The sequence below is a fragment of the Anarhichas minor genome, unplaced genomic scaffold, assembly GCF_050575085.1.
Source record: "Anarhichas minor isolate MPS153535 unplaced genomic scaffold, ASM5057508v1 ptg000052l, whole genome shotgun sequence".
Lineage (NCBI taxonomy): Eukaryota > Metazoa > Chordata > Actinopteri > Perciformes > Anarhichadidae > Anarhichas > Anarhichas minor.
This window is the reverse complement of record NW_027466498.1, coordinates 2,747,733-2,761,318: the sequence shown is the minus strand read 5'-3', so window position 1 is coordinate 2,761,318 and position 13,586 is coordinate 2,747,733. Positions and strand designations below refer to the sequence as shown.

At 45.2% G+C, this 13,586-nt stretch overlaps 1 protein-coding gene and 1 long non-coding RNA gene across 14 annotated transcripts in view; both read right to left on the bottom strand.

Annotated features, from left to right (window-relative positions):
* Window positions 1-13,586, bottom strand: part of LOC142931488 (unconventional myosin-XVIIIa-like) — a 155,845-nt gene that overhangs the window by 34,006 nt on the left and 108,253 nt on the right. For all 13 annotated transcript variants that reach the window (XM_076075424.1, XM_076075425.1, XM_076075433.1 and 10 more), the window contains 4 exons: window positions 13,363-13,486; window positions 10,893-11,000; window positions 9,649-9,741; window positions 2,298-2,408 (listed from right to left, as the gene is read on the bottom strand). In XM_076075424.1, the coding sequence (XP_075931539.1) occupies window positions 2,298-2,408; window positions 9,649-9,741; window positions 10,893-11,000; window positions 13,363-13,486 (436 nt within the window). The remainder of the gene's footprint in view (window positions 1-2,297; window positions 2,409-9,648; window positions 9,742-10,892; window positions 11,001-13,362; window positions 13,487-13,586) is intronic.
* LOC142931489 (uncharacterized) lies at window positions 3,151-9,641 on the bottom strand. Its single transcript, XR_012947345.1, has 2 exons — window positions 6,617-9,641; window positions 3,151-6,504 (listed from the first exon to the last, which is right to left on the bottom strand). It is a non-coding gene; the product is annotated as an uncharacterized LOC142931489 (long non-coding RNA).

Genomic DNA, 13,586 nt, shown 5'->3' with positions numbered 1-13,586 from the left:
TGTTGAGCTTTGACACTGATCAACATTTATTATAAATTTTTAAATATTACTTAAGAATATTACCAATTACATCTACATCCCTAGAAGGCCCTAACATTTTGAGCTGACTATCCTCACAAGATGAATTGTACTAATGTTGTGAGAATCCATCTAGTAGATTTTGAGATATTTCACGGGATAATTGAAAACGTTGACGCTCTGGAGGAAAAGCAAGGGGATCACCAAAGTCAGTAGGATTCATCCTCTGGGGACCAAGAATGTCTGCAACACGTGTGTTGCAGACATGTGTTGTCTGCAACACATGGAAATCAATGGAGATACTTCAGTAGAGTTTAGCTGGACAGATAGTAGGGCAAGGACTATAGTACACATCTATCCCACGTTAGAAGACTAAACCAGTATCCTATCACCACATTGTCTGTTCCAACACCATCCAGTCTACAGTAGCTTGTATGTTCATATACTTTGGATGCATAATGACCAAGGTTCTATGTTGAATAATACAATGTCCACTTTTTACACACACATTACTATTGGTCAGCTTCCTTCATGCAGTTAATGAGTACTATCCATCGTCAAACACTACATCACTATGGACATGTCACTGGAAGACGCAGTGTGGAGACGATGTGGAACAAGCATGGACACCCAGATTCCAACAGCAAACCTACCACTCACTCACTCACTCAGCCACCCACACAACACACAGCCCTCCTCTACTCCACTGCATCCACCCGACTGACATCACATGGCAGATTATGCTGACATATACACAAATGTGACTCAAGAAAGAGTCAAATAATTCACAGGATGGATCTTAATCCAACAAATACAATTATAAATACAGTTGGAAGTTCTTTGTATGCCTAGTGTTTGTCTTGTATATGTATGTGTGTGTGGTGTGTACTATGAGGGCCAGTTACGAAACATACCACAAATACCCTAAAATCCTTCAATAAAAGCCGTAAGCAAGAACAAATAAACGTTTAAAAGCAAAGGTATACTATAATAGCTCATTGTAACATACATTTCCACAGCACCTATTAATCAATGCAACAACACAACATACAACAAGTCATACAAACCACTCTGCTGCTCAGAGTTCTTCTTTTTAACACTGTTTTAATTCAATGATTATTTCCAGTCCTTCTTACTGCAGAGCTACTGTCGGTTAAACCCTACACTTCCTGTATACGGGTGAAATGAAAAGCCTCGAGGAAAAGGAGGGACTATGCTCCTTGAGCTGCTGGAAGGCTTTTAATGTGACATATCTGTGCAGGAAGTGTTGTGTTTCATCGGCAGTAGTTTGATAGCAATCAAGTAAGGACAACGCTGGAAATTGAAGTGAATACAAACTGTATTTCTGGAAGAGATGAGAATGTGAGAGCAGCAGAGTGGTGAGTATGACGTCAGTCCTCTGTTATACTGACAGAATTAGTGTTGTGGAAATGTACATTATGCTGAATTGACCGAGGCAACAGGTTAACATAGAGTTGAGTCTGTATTAACAGCAAACAGAATCAACAGCACATTAAAACAGGAAATCAGGGGATGTGTCTCATTCTAAAATGGGGAGGATTAGAAATACTGGCCTGTCACTAATAAAAGCCTATTTTAAATAAAGGCCCCTCAATCGTTGAGTTAATATAGGCCCCAGCTACTTGTAGGGTGTTTATGGTAACCACCAGGTTCAGAAAATTGGTATGAACTCCAGCTAACTAAGACATAAACATGTTGCACATGTCTGGAAAGCAATGGAGCTAAACTTGACTGCAATTTATATGTGAGGATAGCAAACAATGGCAGTCCAACAAAGACGTCATGACTGAATAAAAGAGAAAAATAATTAGTCTTGTTCTTGGCTAGAACAAATACATTACTGCAGAGTTTTTGGAGGTTGACCCATACTGATCTGGACCTATTTGTGAACCATTCAAATTCAGAAGAAATATTAATTCCAGCAGAAGACATCTGAGAGGAGCAGCAAGGTAACATGGTTGGTAAGGTGGTGCTGAACAGAGAGCTCCTGTAAAGTGACTTTATATTCAGCATTTCATTAACTGCAGTATTCTTTGCTGTTGTCACAAAGAGTTTTCAGTGTCACATTTGTCTCAGTATCTGTCCTCTTACTGTTTCTCTCTATCAACGTCTCTGCGGCTAGTCTTTACCTTTGTGCTCCCAATAGCAAACGTTACACCTGTCTCTCCCTCACATTCAATCATGATTGTACAACAAACAGCTAAAGTGATTGCAAACTTAAGTCACACATTAAAATGTGTGCATGAACACGTCCTTACCTTCTTGCTGCAGGACTGTCTGATCTCCTCCACCTCATCGTCTTTGCTCTCGATGTCCTTGGACTGAGTGTGACGTAGACGCTCCATCTCCATCTCCAGACGAAGCTTGGCCTGAAAGACAAACACAGACGTTGTACACTCTGCTCTCCCCTGGCTTAAAGGAAGCCTTAGCTGATATTCAACCTTATTTCCATATATAATTCATAGACGTGCATACGTCCGCAGTGCATGTTGTTGTTCTCACTATTGCTAATAGACTCTGACATCTGCTCATAGTGGAAGAACTACAGGGAGGCTGAGAGGACGTTTGCTTCCTGTCTGGAGCATCACTACAGCTCAGTCTGCGGCTGGAGCTGAGAACTGTTTCTTTTGTTTTTGAGAACTTTTTATTCTACCATTGACTTCCTGCTGACTCCTCACTCACTTCTCTTAACCATCCAGTAGTGATATCACAGCTGAGTGTGGGCACTTTTGTGTTTTGGACGGTGTGTCATTTTCCTTCTATGAGTCAGAGTGGAGGTCATTTAGGAACATCTCCCAAAACAGACAGCATGAATGTAGACAGTAGTATTGGCAGTAGTACTCCTCAGGCAGGGTAGGAAATTTACATATTTTTTTGGGGGCAACTTTTGCCCCCACTGACTGAAATCCAGGGGCATTTTCAAAAAATTGGGGGCACTTTTTGAAACTTGTGAAATAACATTTAACCTTTGTTCAAAATAATAAATATACTTATGTAGGCTTACAGTATATGAGCAATTGTCATCAAATGGCAATAATTAGACTATTAGGCAGTAGTCTACAGATTCAAAGTGTTTTCTTAGATTTTTTGAACAAAAAACAAACAAAATCAGACAATCATATTAAATTTTATTCTTATTTCTTTGTTGTTATTTAATTGTTATTATTAAATGTTTTAAACAACTATTAACAATTATTAAGTCAACGATGCCTTGATTACATATACATCAGTCATACTTATGCATTAGTCATTGTGTGGAATTTTTGAGAAAAACATTTTTAAAGCACCTTAAAAATTTAAAAAATGTGCCATTTGAAGGTACAAATTCAGTTCAGAGTTTTTGCTTAGTAAAATATCTTAACTGACTGTCAGTCAGGTATTATTCACTTCCAGCAACCCTCAAATCAAAGAATAAAGACACTTCACGCACAATTTAGGTGTATTTTCCCTTTAACTCACGAGATGCAGGTAGCATGTTTTATACTTAATGTGAATATAATTCATTTAATCTAATTTCCATTATGCAATATGTATACTGTGGCTGTCGCAGGACTGTAATAAGCCACGTTCTCTACCTACCTACCTCTCTCGCTACCTTCCTACCTGTCTACCTACCTTCCTACCTGTCTACCTACCTCCCTACCTGTCTACCTACCTCCCTCTCTCTCTACCTTCCTACCTGTCTACCTACCTCCCTCTCTCGCTACCTTCCTACCTCCCTCTACCTTCCTACCTGTCTACCTACTTCCCTCTCTCGCTACCTTCCTACCTGTCTACCTACCTCCCTCTCTACCTTCCTACCTGTCTACCTACCTCCCTCTCTCGCTACCTACCTCCCTCTCTCGCTACCTTCCTACCTGTCTACCTTCCTACCTCCCTCTCTACCTTCCTACCTGTCTACCTACCTCCCTCTCTCGCTACCTTCCTACCTGTCTACCTACCTCCCTCTCTCGCTACCTTCTTACCTGTCTACCTACCTCCCTATCTACCTTCCTACCTGTCTACCTACCTCCCTCTCTCTCTACCTTCCTACCTGTCTACCTACCTCCCTCTCTCGCTACCTTCCTACCTTCCTCTACCTTCCTACCTGTCTACCTACCTCCCTCTCTCGCTACCTTCCTACCTGTCTACCTACCTCCCGCTCTCGCTACCTTCCTACCTGTCTATCTTCCTACCTCCCTCTCTACTTTCCTACCTGTCTACCTACCTACCTCCCTCTCTACCTTCCTACCTGTCTACCTACCTCCCTCCCTCTCTACCTTCCTATCTGTCTACCTACCTCCCTCTCTCGATACCTTCCTACCTGTCTAACTTCCTACCTCCCTCTCTACTTTCCTACCTGTCTACCTACCTACCTCCCTCTCTACCTCCCTCTACCTTCCTACCTGTCTACCTACCTTCCTACCTGTCTACCTACCTCCCTCTCTCGCTACCTTCCTACCTGTCTACCTACCTCCCTCTCTCGCTACCTTCCTACCTGTCTACCTACCTCCCTCTCTCGCTACCTTCCTACCTCCCTCTACCTTCCTACCTGTCTACCTACCTCCCTCTCTCGCTACCTTCCTACCTGTCTACCTACCTCCCTCTCTACCTTCCTACCTGTCTACCTACCTCCCTCTCTCTCTACCTACCTCCCTCTCTCGCTACCTTCCTACCTGTCTACCTTTCTACCTCCCTCTCTACTTTCCTACCTGTCTACCTACCTCCCTCTCTCGCTACCTTCCTACCTGTCTACCTTCCTACCTCCCTCTCTACTTTCCTACCTGTCTACCTACCTACCTCCCTCTCTACCTTCCTACCTGTCTACCTTCCTCTCTACTTTCCTACCTGTCTACCTACCTCCCTCTCTCGCTACCTTCCTACCTGTCTACCTTCCTACCTCCCTCTCTACTTTCCTACCTGTCTACCTACCTACCTCCCTCTCTACTTTCCTACCTACCTCCCTCCCTCTCTACCTTTCTACCTGTCTACCTACCTCCCTCTCTCGCTACCTTCCTACCTCCCTCTCTACTTTCCTACCTGTCTACCTACCTACCTCCCTCTCTACCTTCCTACCTGTCTACCTACCTACCTCCCTCTCTACCTTCCTACCTGTCTACCTACCTACCTCCCTCTCTACCTTCCTACCTGTCTACCTACCTACCTCTCTCTCTACCTTCCTACCTCCCTCTCTACCTTCCTACCTGTCTACCTACCTCCCTCTCTCGCTACCTTCCTACCTGTCTACCTACCTACCTCTCTCGCTACCTTCCTACCTGTCTACCTACCTATCTCCCTCTCTACCTTCCTACCTTCCTACCTCCCTCTCTACTTTCCTACCTGTCTACCTACCTATCTCCCTCTCTACCTTCCTACCTGTCTACCTACCTACCTTTCTAGCTACCTTCCTACCTGTCTACCTACCTACCTACCTCTCTCTCTACCTTCTTACCTACCTACCTCCCTCGCTACCTTCCTACCAGTCTACCTACCTCCCTCTCTCGCTACCTTCCTACCTGTCTACCTTTCTACCTCCCTCTTTACTTTCCTACCTGTCTACCTACCTCCCTCTCTCGCTACCTTCCTACCTGTCTACCTTCCTACCTCCCTCTCTACTTTCCTACCTGTCTACCTACCTACCTCCCTCTCTACCTTCCTACCTGTCTACCTTCCTCTCTAGTTTCCTACCTGTCTACCTACCTCCCTCTCTCGCTACCTTCCTACCTGTCTACCTTCCTACCTCCCTCTCTACTTTCCTACCTGTCTACCTACCTACCTCCCTCTCTACTTTCCTACCTACCTCCCTCCCTCTCTACCTTTCTACCTGTCTACCTACCTCCCTCTCTCGCTACCTTCCTACCTCCCTCTCTACTTTCCTACCTGTCTACCTACCTACCTCCCTCTCTACCTCCCTCTACCTTCCTACCTGTCTACCTACCTTCCTACCTGTCTACCTACCTCCCTCTCTCGCTACCTTCCTACCTACCTACCTCTCTCGCTACCTTCCTACCTGTCTACCTACCTATCTCCCTCTCTACCTTCCTACCTTCCTACCTCCCTCTCTACTTTCCTACCTGTCTACCTACCTATCTCCCTCTCTACCTTCCTACCTGTCTACCTACCTACCTTTCTAGCTACCTTCCTACCTGTCTACCTACCTACCTACCTCTCTCTCTACCTTCTTACCTACCTACCTCCCTCGCTACCTTCCTACCAGTCTACCTACCTCCCTCTCTCGCTACCTTCCTACCTGTCTACCTTTCTACCTCCCTCTCTACTTTCCTACCTGTCTACCTACCTCCCTCTCTCGCTACCTTCCTACCTGTCTACCTTCCTACCTCCCTCTCTACTTTCCTACCTGTCTACCTACCTACCTCCCTCTCTACCTTCCTACCTGTCTACCTTCCTCTCTACTTTCCTACCTGTCTACCTACCTCCCTCTCTCGCTACCTTCCTACCTGTCTACCTTCCTACCTCCCTCTCTACCTGTCTACCTACCTACCTCCCTCTCTACTTTCCTACCTACCTCCCTCCCTCTCTACCTTTCTACCTGTCTACCTACCTCCCTCTCTCGCTACCTTCCTACCTCCCTCTCTACTTTCCTACCTGTCTACCTACCTACCTCCCTCTCTACCTCCCTCTACCTTCCTACCTGTCTACCTACCTTCCTACCTGTCTACCTACCTCCCTCTCTCGCTACCTTCCTACCTGTCTACCTACCTCCCTCTCTCGCTACCTTCCTACCTGTCTACCTTCCTACCTCCCTCTCTACTTTCCTACCTGTCTACCTACCTCCCTCTCTCGCTACCTTCCTACCTGTCTACCTTCCTACCTCCCTCTCTACTTTCCTACCTGTCTACCTACCTACCTCCCTCTCTACCTTCCTACCTGTCTACCTACCTCCCTCTCTTGCTACCTTCCTACCTGTCTATCTTCCTACCTCCCTCTCTCGCTACCTTCCTACCTGTCTAACTTCCTACCTCCCTCTCTACTTTCCTACCTGTCTACCTACCTCCCTCTCTACCTTCCTACCTGTCTACCTACCTCCCTCTCTCGCTACCTTCCTACCTGTCTACCTTCCTACCTCCCTCTCTACCTTCCTACCTGTCTACCTACCTCCCTCTCTCGCTACCTTCCTACCTGTCTACCTACCTCCCTATCTACCTTCCTACCTGTCTACCTACCTCCCTCTCTCTCTACCTTCCTACCTGTCTACCTACCTCCCTCTCTCGCTACCTTCCTACCTCCCTCTACCTTCCTACCTGTCTACCTACCTCCCTCTCTCGCTACCTTCCTACCTGTCTACCTACCTCCCTCTCTCGCTACCTTCCTACCTCCCTCTACCTTCCTACCTGTCTACCTACCTCCCTCTCTCGCTACCTTCCTACCTGTCTACCTACCTCCCTCTCTCTCTACCTACCTCCCTCTCTCGCTACCTTCCTACCTGTCTACCTTTCTACCTCCCTCTCTACTTTCCTACCTGTCTACCTACCTCCCTCTCTCGCTACCTTCCTACCTGTCTACCTTCCTACCTCCCTCTCTACTTTCCTACCTGTCTACCTACCTACCTCCCTCTCTACCTTCCTACCTGTCTACCTTCCTCTCTACTTTCCTACCTGTCTACCTACCTCCCTCTCTCGCTACCTTCCTACCTGTCTACCTTCCTACCTCCCTCTCTACTTTCCTACCTGTCTACCTACCTCCCTCTCTCGCTACCTTCCTACCTGTCTACCTTCCTACCTCCCTCTCTACTTTCCTACCTGTCTACCTACCTACCTCCCTCTCTACCTTCCTACCTGTCTACCTTCCTCTCTACTTTCCTACCTGTCTACCTACCTCCCTCTCTCGCTACCTTCCTACCTGTCTACCTTCCTACCTCCCTCTCTACTTTCCTACCTGTCTACCTACCTACCTCCCTCTCTACTTTCCTACCTACCTCCCTCCCTCTCTACCTTTCTACCTGTCTACCTACCTCCCTCTCTCGCTACCTTCCTACCTCCCTCTCTACTTTCCTACCTGTCTACCTACCTACCTCCCTCTCTACCTTCCTACCTGTCTACCTACCTACCTCCCTCTCTACCTTCCTACCTGTCTACCTGTCTACCTACCTACCTCCCTCTCTACCTTCCTACCTGTCTACCTACCTACCTCCCTCTCTACCTTCCTACCTGTCTACCTCCCTCTCTACCTTCCTACCTGTCTACCTACCTCTCTCTCTACCTTCCTACCTCCCTCTCTACCTTCCTACCTGTCTACCTACCTCCCTCTCTCGCTACCTTCCTACCTGTCTACCTACCTACCTCTCTCGCTACCTTCCTACCTGTCTACCTACCTATCTCCCTCTCTACCTTCCTACCTTCCTACCTCCCTCTCTACTTTCCTACCTGTCTACCTACCTACCTCCCTCTCTACCTTCCTACCTGTCTACCTACCTACCTCTCTAGCTACCTTCCTACCTACCTACCTCTGTCTCTACCTTCTTACCTACCTACCTCCCTCGCTACCTTCCTACCAGTCTACCTACCTACCTCCCTCTCTACCTTCCTACCTACCTCCCTCGCTACCTTCCTACCTGTCTACCTACCTACCTCCCTCTCTACATTCCTACCTGTCTACCTACCTCCCTCCCTCTCTACTTTCCTACCTTCCTACCTAGCTCCCTCTCTACCTTCCTATCTGTCTACCTACCTCCCTCCCTCTCTACTTTCCTACCTTCCTTCCTACCTACCTCCCTCTCTACCTTACTACCTACCTACCTCCCTCTCTACTTTCCTACCTGTCTACCTCCCTCTCTACCTACCTACCTGCCTGTCTACCTACCTGATTACCTACCTACCTGTCTACCTACTATCTTTATAGCTGTGAGTGCTAACAAACCTTACAAACCCAAGTAAACAAGTACAAGTAAAATGTTCATAACACAATCACATCCCACCCAGCACAAAGTTGAATTCCCAGGACATTCTCTAAGTGTTTGTGTGTTACTCAGAGAAAACACTGCTTGCTGGGTGTCAGCTTGGTATCAAAAGGAGGCCATGTGGATGGTCTTAAACCTGACAAGTACATAATGAACATGTCATCATTTTGGGGTAAACCCTTCCTTTACAGCTGCAATATTCAATGGTTTTTATAATACCATTGAATGAAATGACTGCTGTGTAAAGTAAAGGTCGTTGCTCTTAGTGGACAAACCACAGAGAATTATCACCAACTCGGCAGGTGCCGTCAGTTCTACGGAGCTTTTCAGCCTCTTCTGGCTTTCGCAGCACATTTCCTACACGGCTCAGTCTCACTGCAGCAGTTTCTAACAAACCCATTCTGTTAAAGCCACTGTACTCTACCTGCTCAGCAGGCTGACACAGTCAGAGACTAGCTGCTGAACATAGTGGAGCATTGAGCAGCTAAAGAGACAGATATTCGTCTTAGAGGCTGGTGGAGACCAAAGCGGAGCTGAAAGGACAGTGAATATTGGACACAAAGACCAGTCCAAAAGAATACCGATACGTCTGCTCGATGCATGAATAGGCAATTTACATTGTTACTGCTTGTCTCTCGGCTTATTTTTGTGGTCAAACATGAAGGAGCGCAGTTTTAACCTTTGCTGAATATTTTCCTGTGCTTTGTCTGTACCTGCTCCAACATCTGGATGGTGCCGGCCTGCTCGTCCAGCTCCTCCTCCTGATCCTTCAGCTTGGCCTCCATGTCCCGAAGTTGCTTCCTCACCTGAATAATACAATACAATGAAACAAAATAATATATATATATATATATATATATAAAATACATAAAGCATTGTACATAATATACATATGATGAAATAGAGCTTATTCACTTGACCAAGCAGAAAACGATTTAATTTCATATTGTGAATAAAAGACAGGATGTCTTGACTGAGACATCCTCCCCCTCACACAGCTCAGCAGGGGCTCATGCCTCTGTATCACCCATCCCATCGCCCCCCTCCCCCCTCTGGTTGTGGATTTCAGGAAGAACGTAGCCCCACCTGCCCCTATCACCCTGTGTGACTCCCCCGTCGACGCTGTGGAGTCCTACCGCTTCCTGGGCTTCAACATAACCCAGGACCTCAAGTGGGAGCTGAACATCAGCTCCATCACCAAGAAGACTCAGCAGAGGATGTACTTCCTGAGGCAGCTGAAGAAATTCAACCTGCCAAACACAATGATGGTGCACTTCTACACAGCCATCATTGAGTCCAAATTGCAGCTGCATGAGTGAATGTAACAGTCAGAACATGGCTGGACTGCTCCTCCATCACGGTCTGGTACGCTGCAGCCACTGCTAAGGACAGCGCATCATTCGCTCTGCTGAGAGGGTGATTCTGCCATCCCTCCATGACTTGTTCGCTTCCAGGACCCTGAAGCGAGCAAGAAAGATTGTAGCTGACCCCTCTCACCCTGGACATAAACTGTTCGAGCCCCTTCCATCTGGCAGGAGCTGCGGTCCATCAGGACCAAGACCTCACGCCACAAGAACAGTTTCTTCCCGTCGGCAGTCGGGCTCATCAACAAAGCCCGGGACCCCCACTGACTCTGTCATCCCGGGGACAATTCCCTACCGGTCACTCCCCTGCACATCCCTTACCTGTTTCTTCATTTAAACACACTTGGCACTTTACATTACACTTCATCATACTTGTTTATAGTCCTGTTATCTGTTTGTCGTGCACTTTATTTTATATTCTATCGTAAGTTTTAATATGTTTCTATTTCTTGCACTGTGTTGATTGTTTAATGTTATGCACCACCCGCCATGACAAATTCCTTGTATGAGCAACATATATTGGCAATAAAGGGTTTCTGATTCTGATTCTGAATAACACACCAGAGGAATAATAAAAGATAAAGAAAGAAGACCTTGGACAGCGATGCTTCATCCTTGGATTCCTGGGAGTTGAGGTCCTGCAGCTCGGCCTCCAGCTGCTCCAGCTTCAGGTTGACTGCACACACCTCCAGGTCCTTGTCCTGAAGGACAGAAGGTTACAGTTAGAACAGAGAGAGGGGACGGTCAGGGACTTACAGTGTGGACAATGGACCATCACATACACGTGATGAGGGAACGCTGAGCAATTACTAACTCAGCTCAGCAGGTAGCACAGACACACACACAGAAACATATTTTCAAAACTTAATAATTACAACTCATGCTGTGTGGACGGGCGCAGTGCAAATCTTCAGACCTGTATCATAGATGTATAAAGATCCATATGTTTCCACAGGCCAAATAAAAGACATTAAATTACAAGAGGATGTGTGTACAATATTCCACAAGGCATGCAGATGATCCTAACTGACCTGTTTGAATAGTTCACTTAATATATATCTATATACAGTATCTATAATATATCTATAAACACAGGCTGGTCAAAAGCACATCTGAAGATAAAGTTAACCATCATTGCAAACAGCTACAGCCTTGGGTCATATCATGTTTCCATTCAACCTAACAACCCCTATATGTTTTCAATGTCCTATTGGTATGTTGTTTATTTTAACATACCAATTTATTATGTCAATTCATAATTTTTGCACATTATCTGATATAATCTTATAATAAAGTTTGCTCCCTCTGACAGCTGGATTGATCATTCTTTGGACCAATGAACCTGTATTTTGTGTACGGACTCACTTTTCTTTGAAAAGTCACACATCATCTTTATCACAGACAGACCGACTGATCTGTGAAAGCTCACTAACAGGTATTGTAAACGATGCCATCCAAACACGGTCCACCTTTGTACCAGTGTCTTCAATAATGATAAGTTAGTTCACATGTATTACTTTAAAGCTACTACAGTGACTTTAGGTTGGGTGTTTTGGGTGTGACTGGGTAGACCTGTCAAGCGGTGTTGGGCTGGACGAATACTCCCGCTGGAGCTGAAGGAGTTTCTGGTGAACCTGCATGATTTCATCTGATTTCACCAGAATCCGACCCGGTAGACGATGACAAGCATCAAGAATAACTCCATAGAAATAGACCATCTTCTCTCTGATGCTCTCGTTTACTTATGAAGGTCATACAGAGGCATCAGGAATAGACTGGGACTGTTTCAGAACCAGTTCAAAGTTCCTCACTATAACTTTAGAGTTAAGAGAACTTTTATTTAAAAAGATTTCATAACGTTCAGCAGTCTGCAGATACAGGTTTTAATCTGGATGCTGCTGGATCTGGTATGTTTAGTTGATAGAAAGGTTTTGAATTAATACATGCCAATATCAAGTTCACATTATGATTACATTACATTACATTACATTACATTACAGTCATTTAGCAGACGCTTTTATCCAAAGTGACTTACAATTCAGATTCTCTCACACCGTAGTCACAGCTATGGGAGCAATGTTAGGGGTTAGGGGTTCTTTCTATGAGAAGAAATGATATTGTGTTGCAAAGATCAGTTGATGAATTGATTCGTCAGTTCACAGCTTTTGTTTTTTACAAAAACCTTTAATAAACTATTTGATAATTAATCATGTATTTTTTTTTATTAAGCACAAATCTAATAAACATGTCTTCACAAATGTGAGGATTTGCTGCTTTTCCTTGTTTTATATTGTGAATGGATTTTATTTCCTGGTGTTAGCTTGTTGGTAATCTATTCAGTCTTTATCAGCGGATGGAGTGTACTTAGTTGTCATGGTGATGAATCTGTTGACATAGGAGCTAAGTAGAAAAAAGCAGAGCTCCTAAAAGCTACTGAGCCTGCATGTCAACAAATCCATGTCCAGGACGAGTGAGCAACCTTCATCTGCTGACGAAGACCGTTGCTGTGTTCAAATCCCTCCCTGTTCATGATACAGTGCAGTGAATACATGTTTCCACTCTACACAGTGGAAATGAGTGTGTTTAGACACTGCAACTCAGTGATGATGCAAGATGTCCAAATGTCCATTTACTGCTCAGTGTAGTGAAAACTCTTGATGAAGTAATGAAGGAGAGTAACATAAAGCTTTTTAAAGATGATATGTTTAACCGGTCCAGTAAAGTAAAGAGTGCACATTGGGTTGGGACTATTTTCTTTTTTTGATAACTGGTTGTGGAACATTACGTGATGAGCACCAAAATCCAAGAATAACATTATAATTCAAAGTCGCTTCAGAACAGAGTGACTGGAAAGTCATTTCATCTACAAACCCTTTTAGCTCTAGGGTGTTACATAATGCTTACATAAGCATAAGGATATTATTATCAGATTATTATTTTGTAACTTTTTGTTTGACTTTGTCACCATTGGGCATGAAAATAAACTGAATAGAATTAAATTCAAAGAAAATCCCGTCATCGCCAAAGCAGATCTGCATAACCACACAAACGTGTGACACCCACCTCCAGCTGCTGTCGGAGGCTGAAGGCGTCTCCGGCCTGCACGTCTTTCTCTCGGGCCAGTTTCTCCCTCAGACTCCTCTCCCTCTGCACCTCCTCCTGGGCTCCACTCAGCTCACTGTCGAACCTGCACGCCACAACACACTCCTCCGATTAACACATCCATAGAGCACAACTACTGCTGCTTTGAGCACATTTGAGAAGCAAAAACTCAGTGTAAAAGTTCA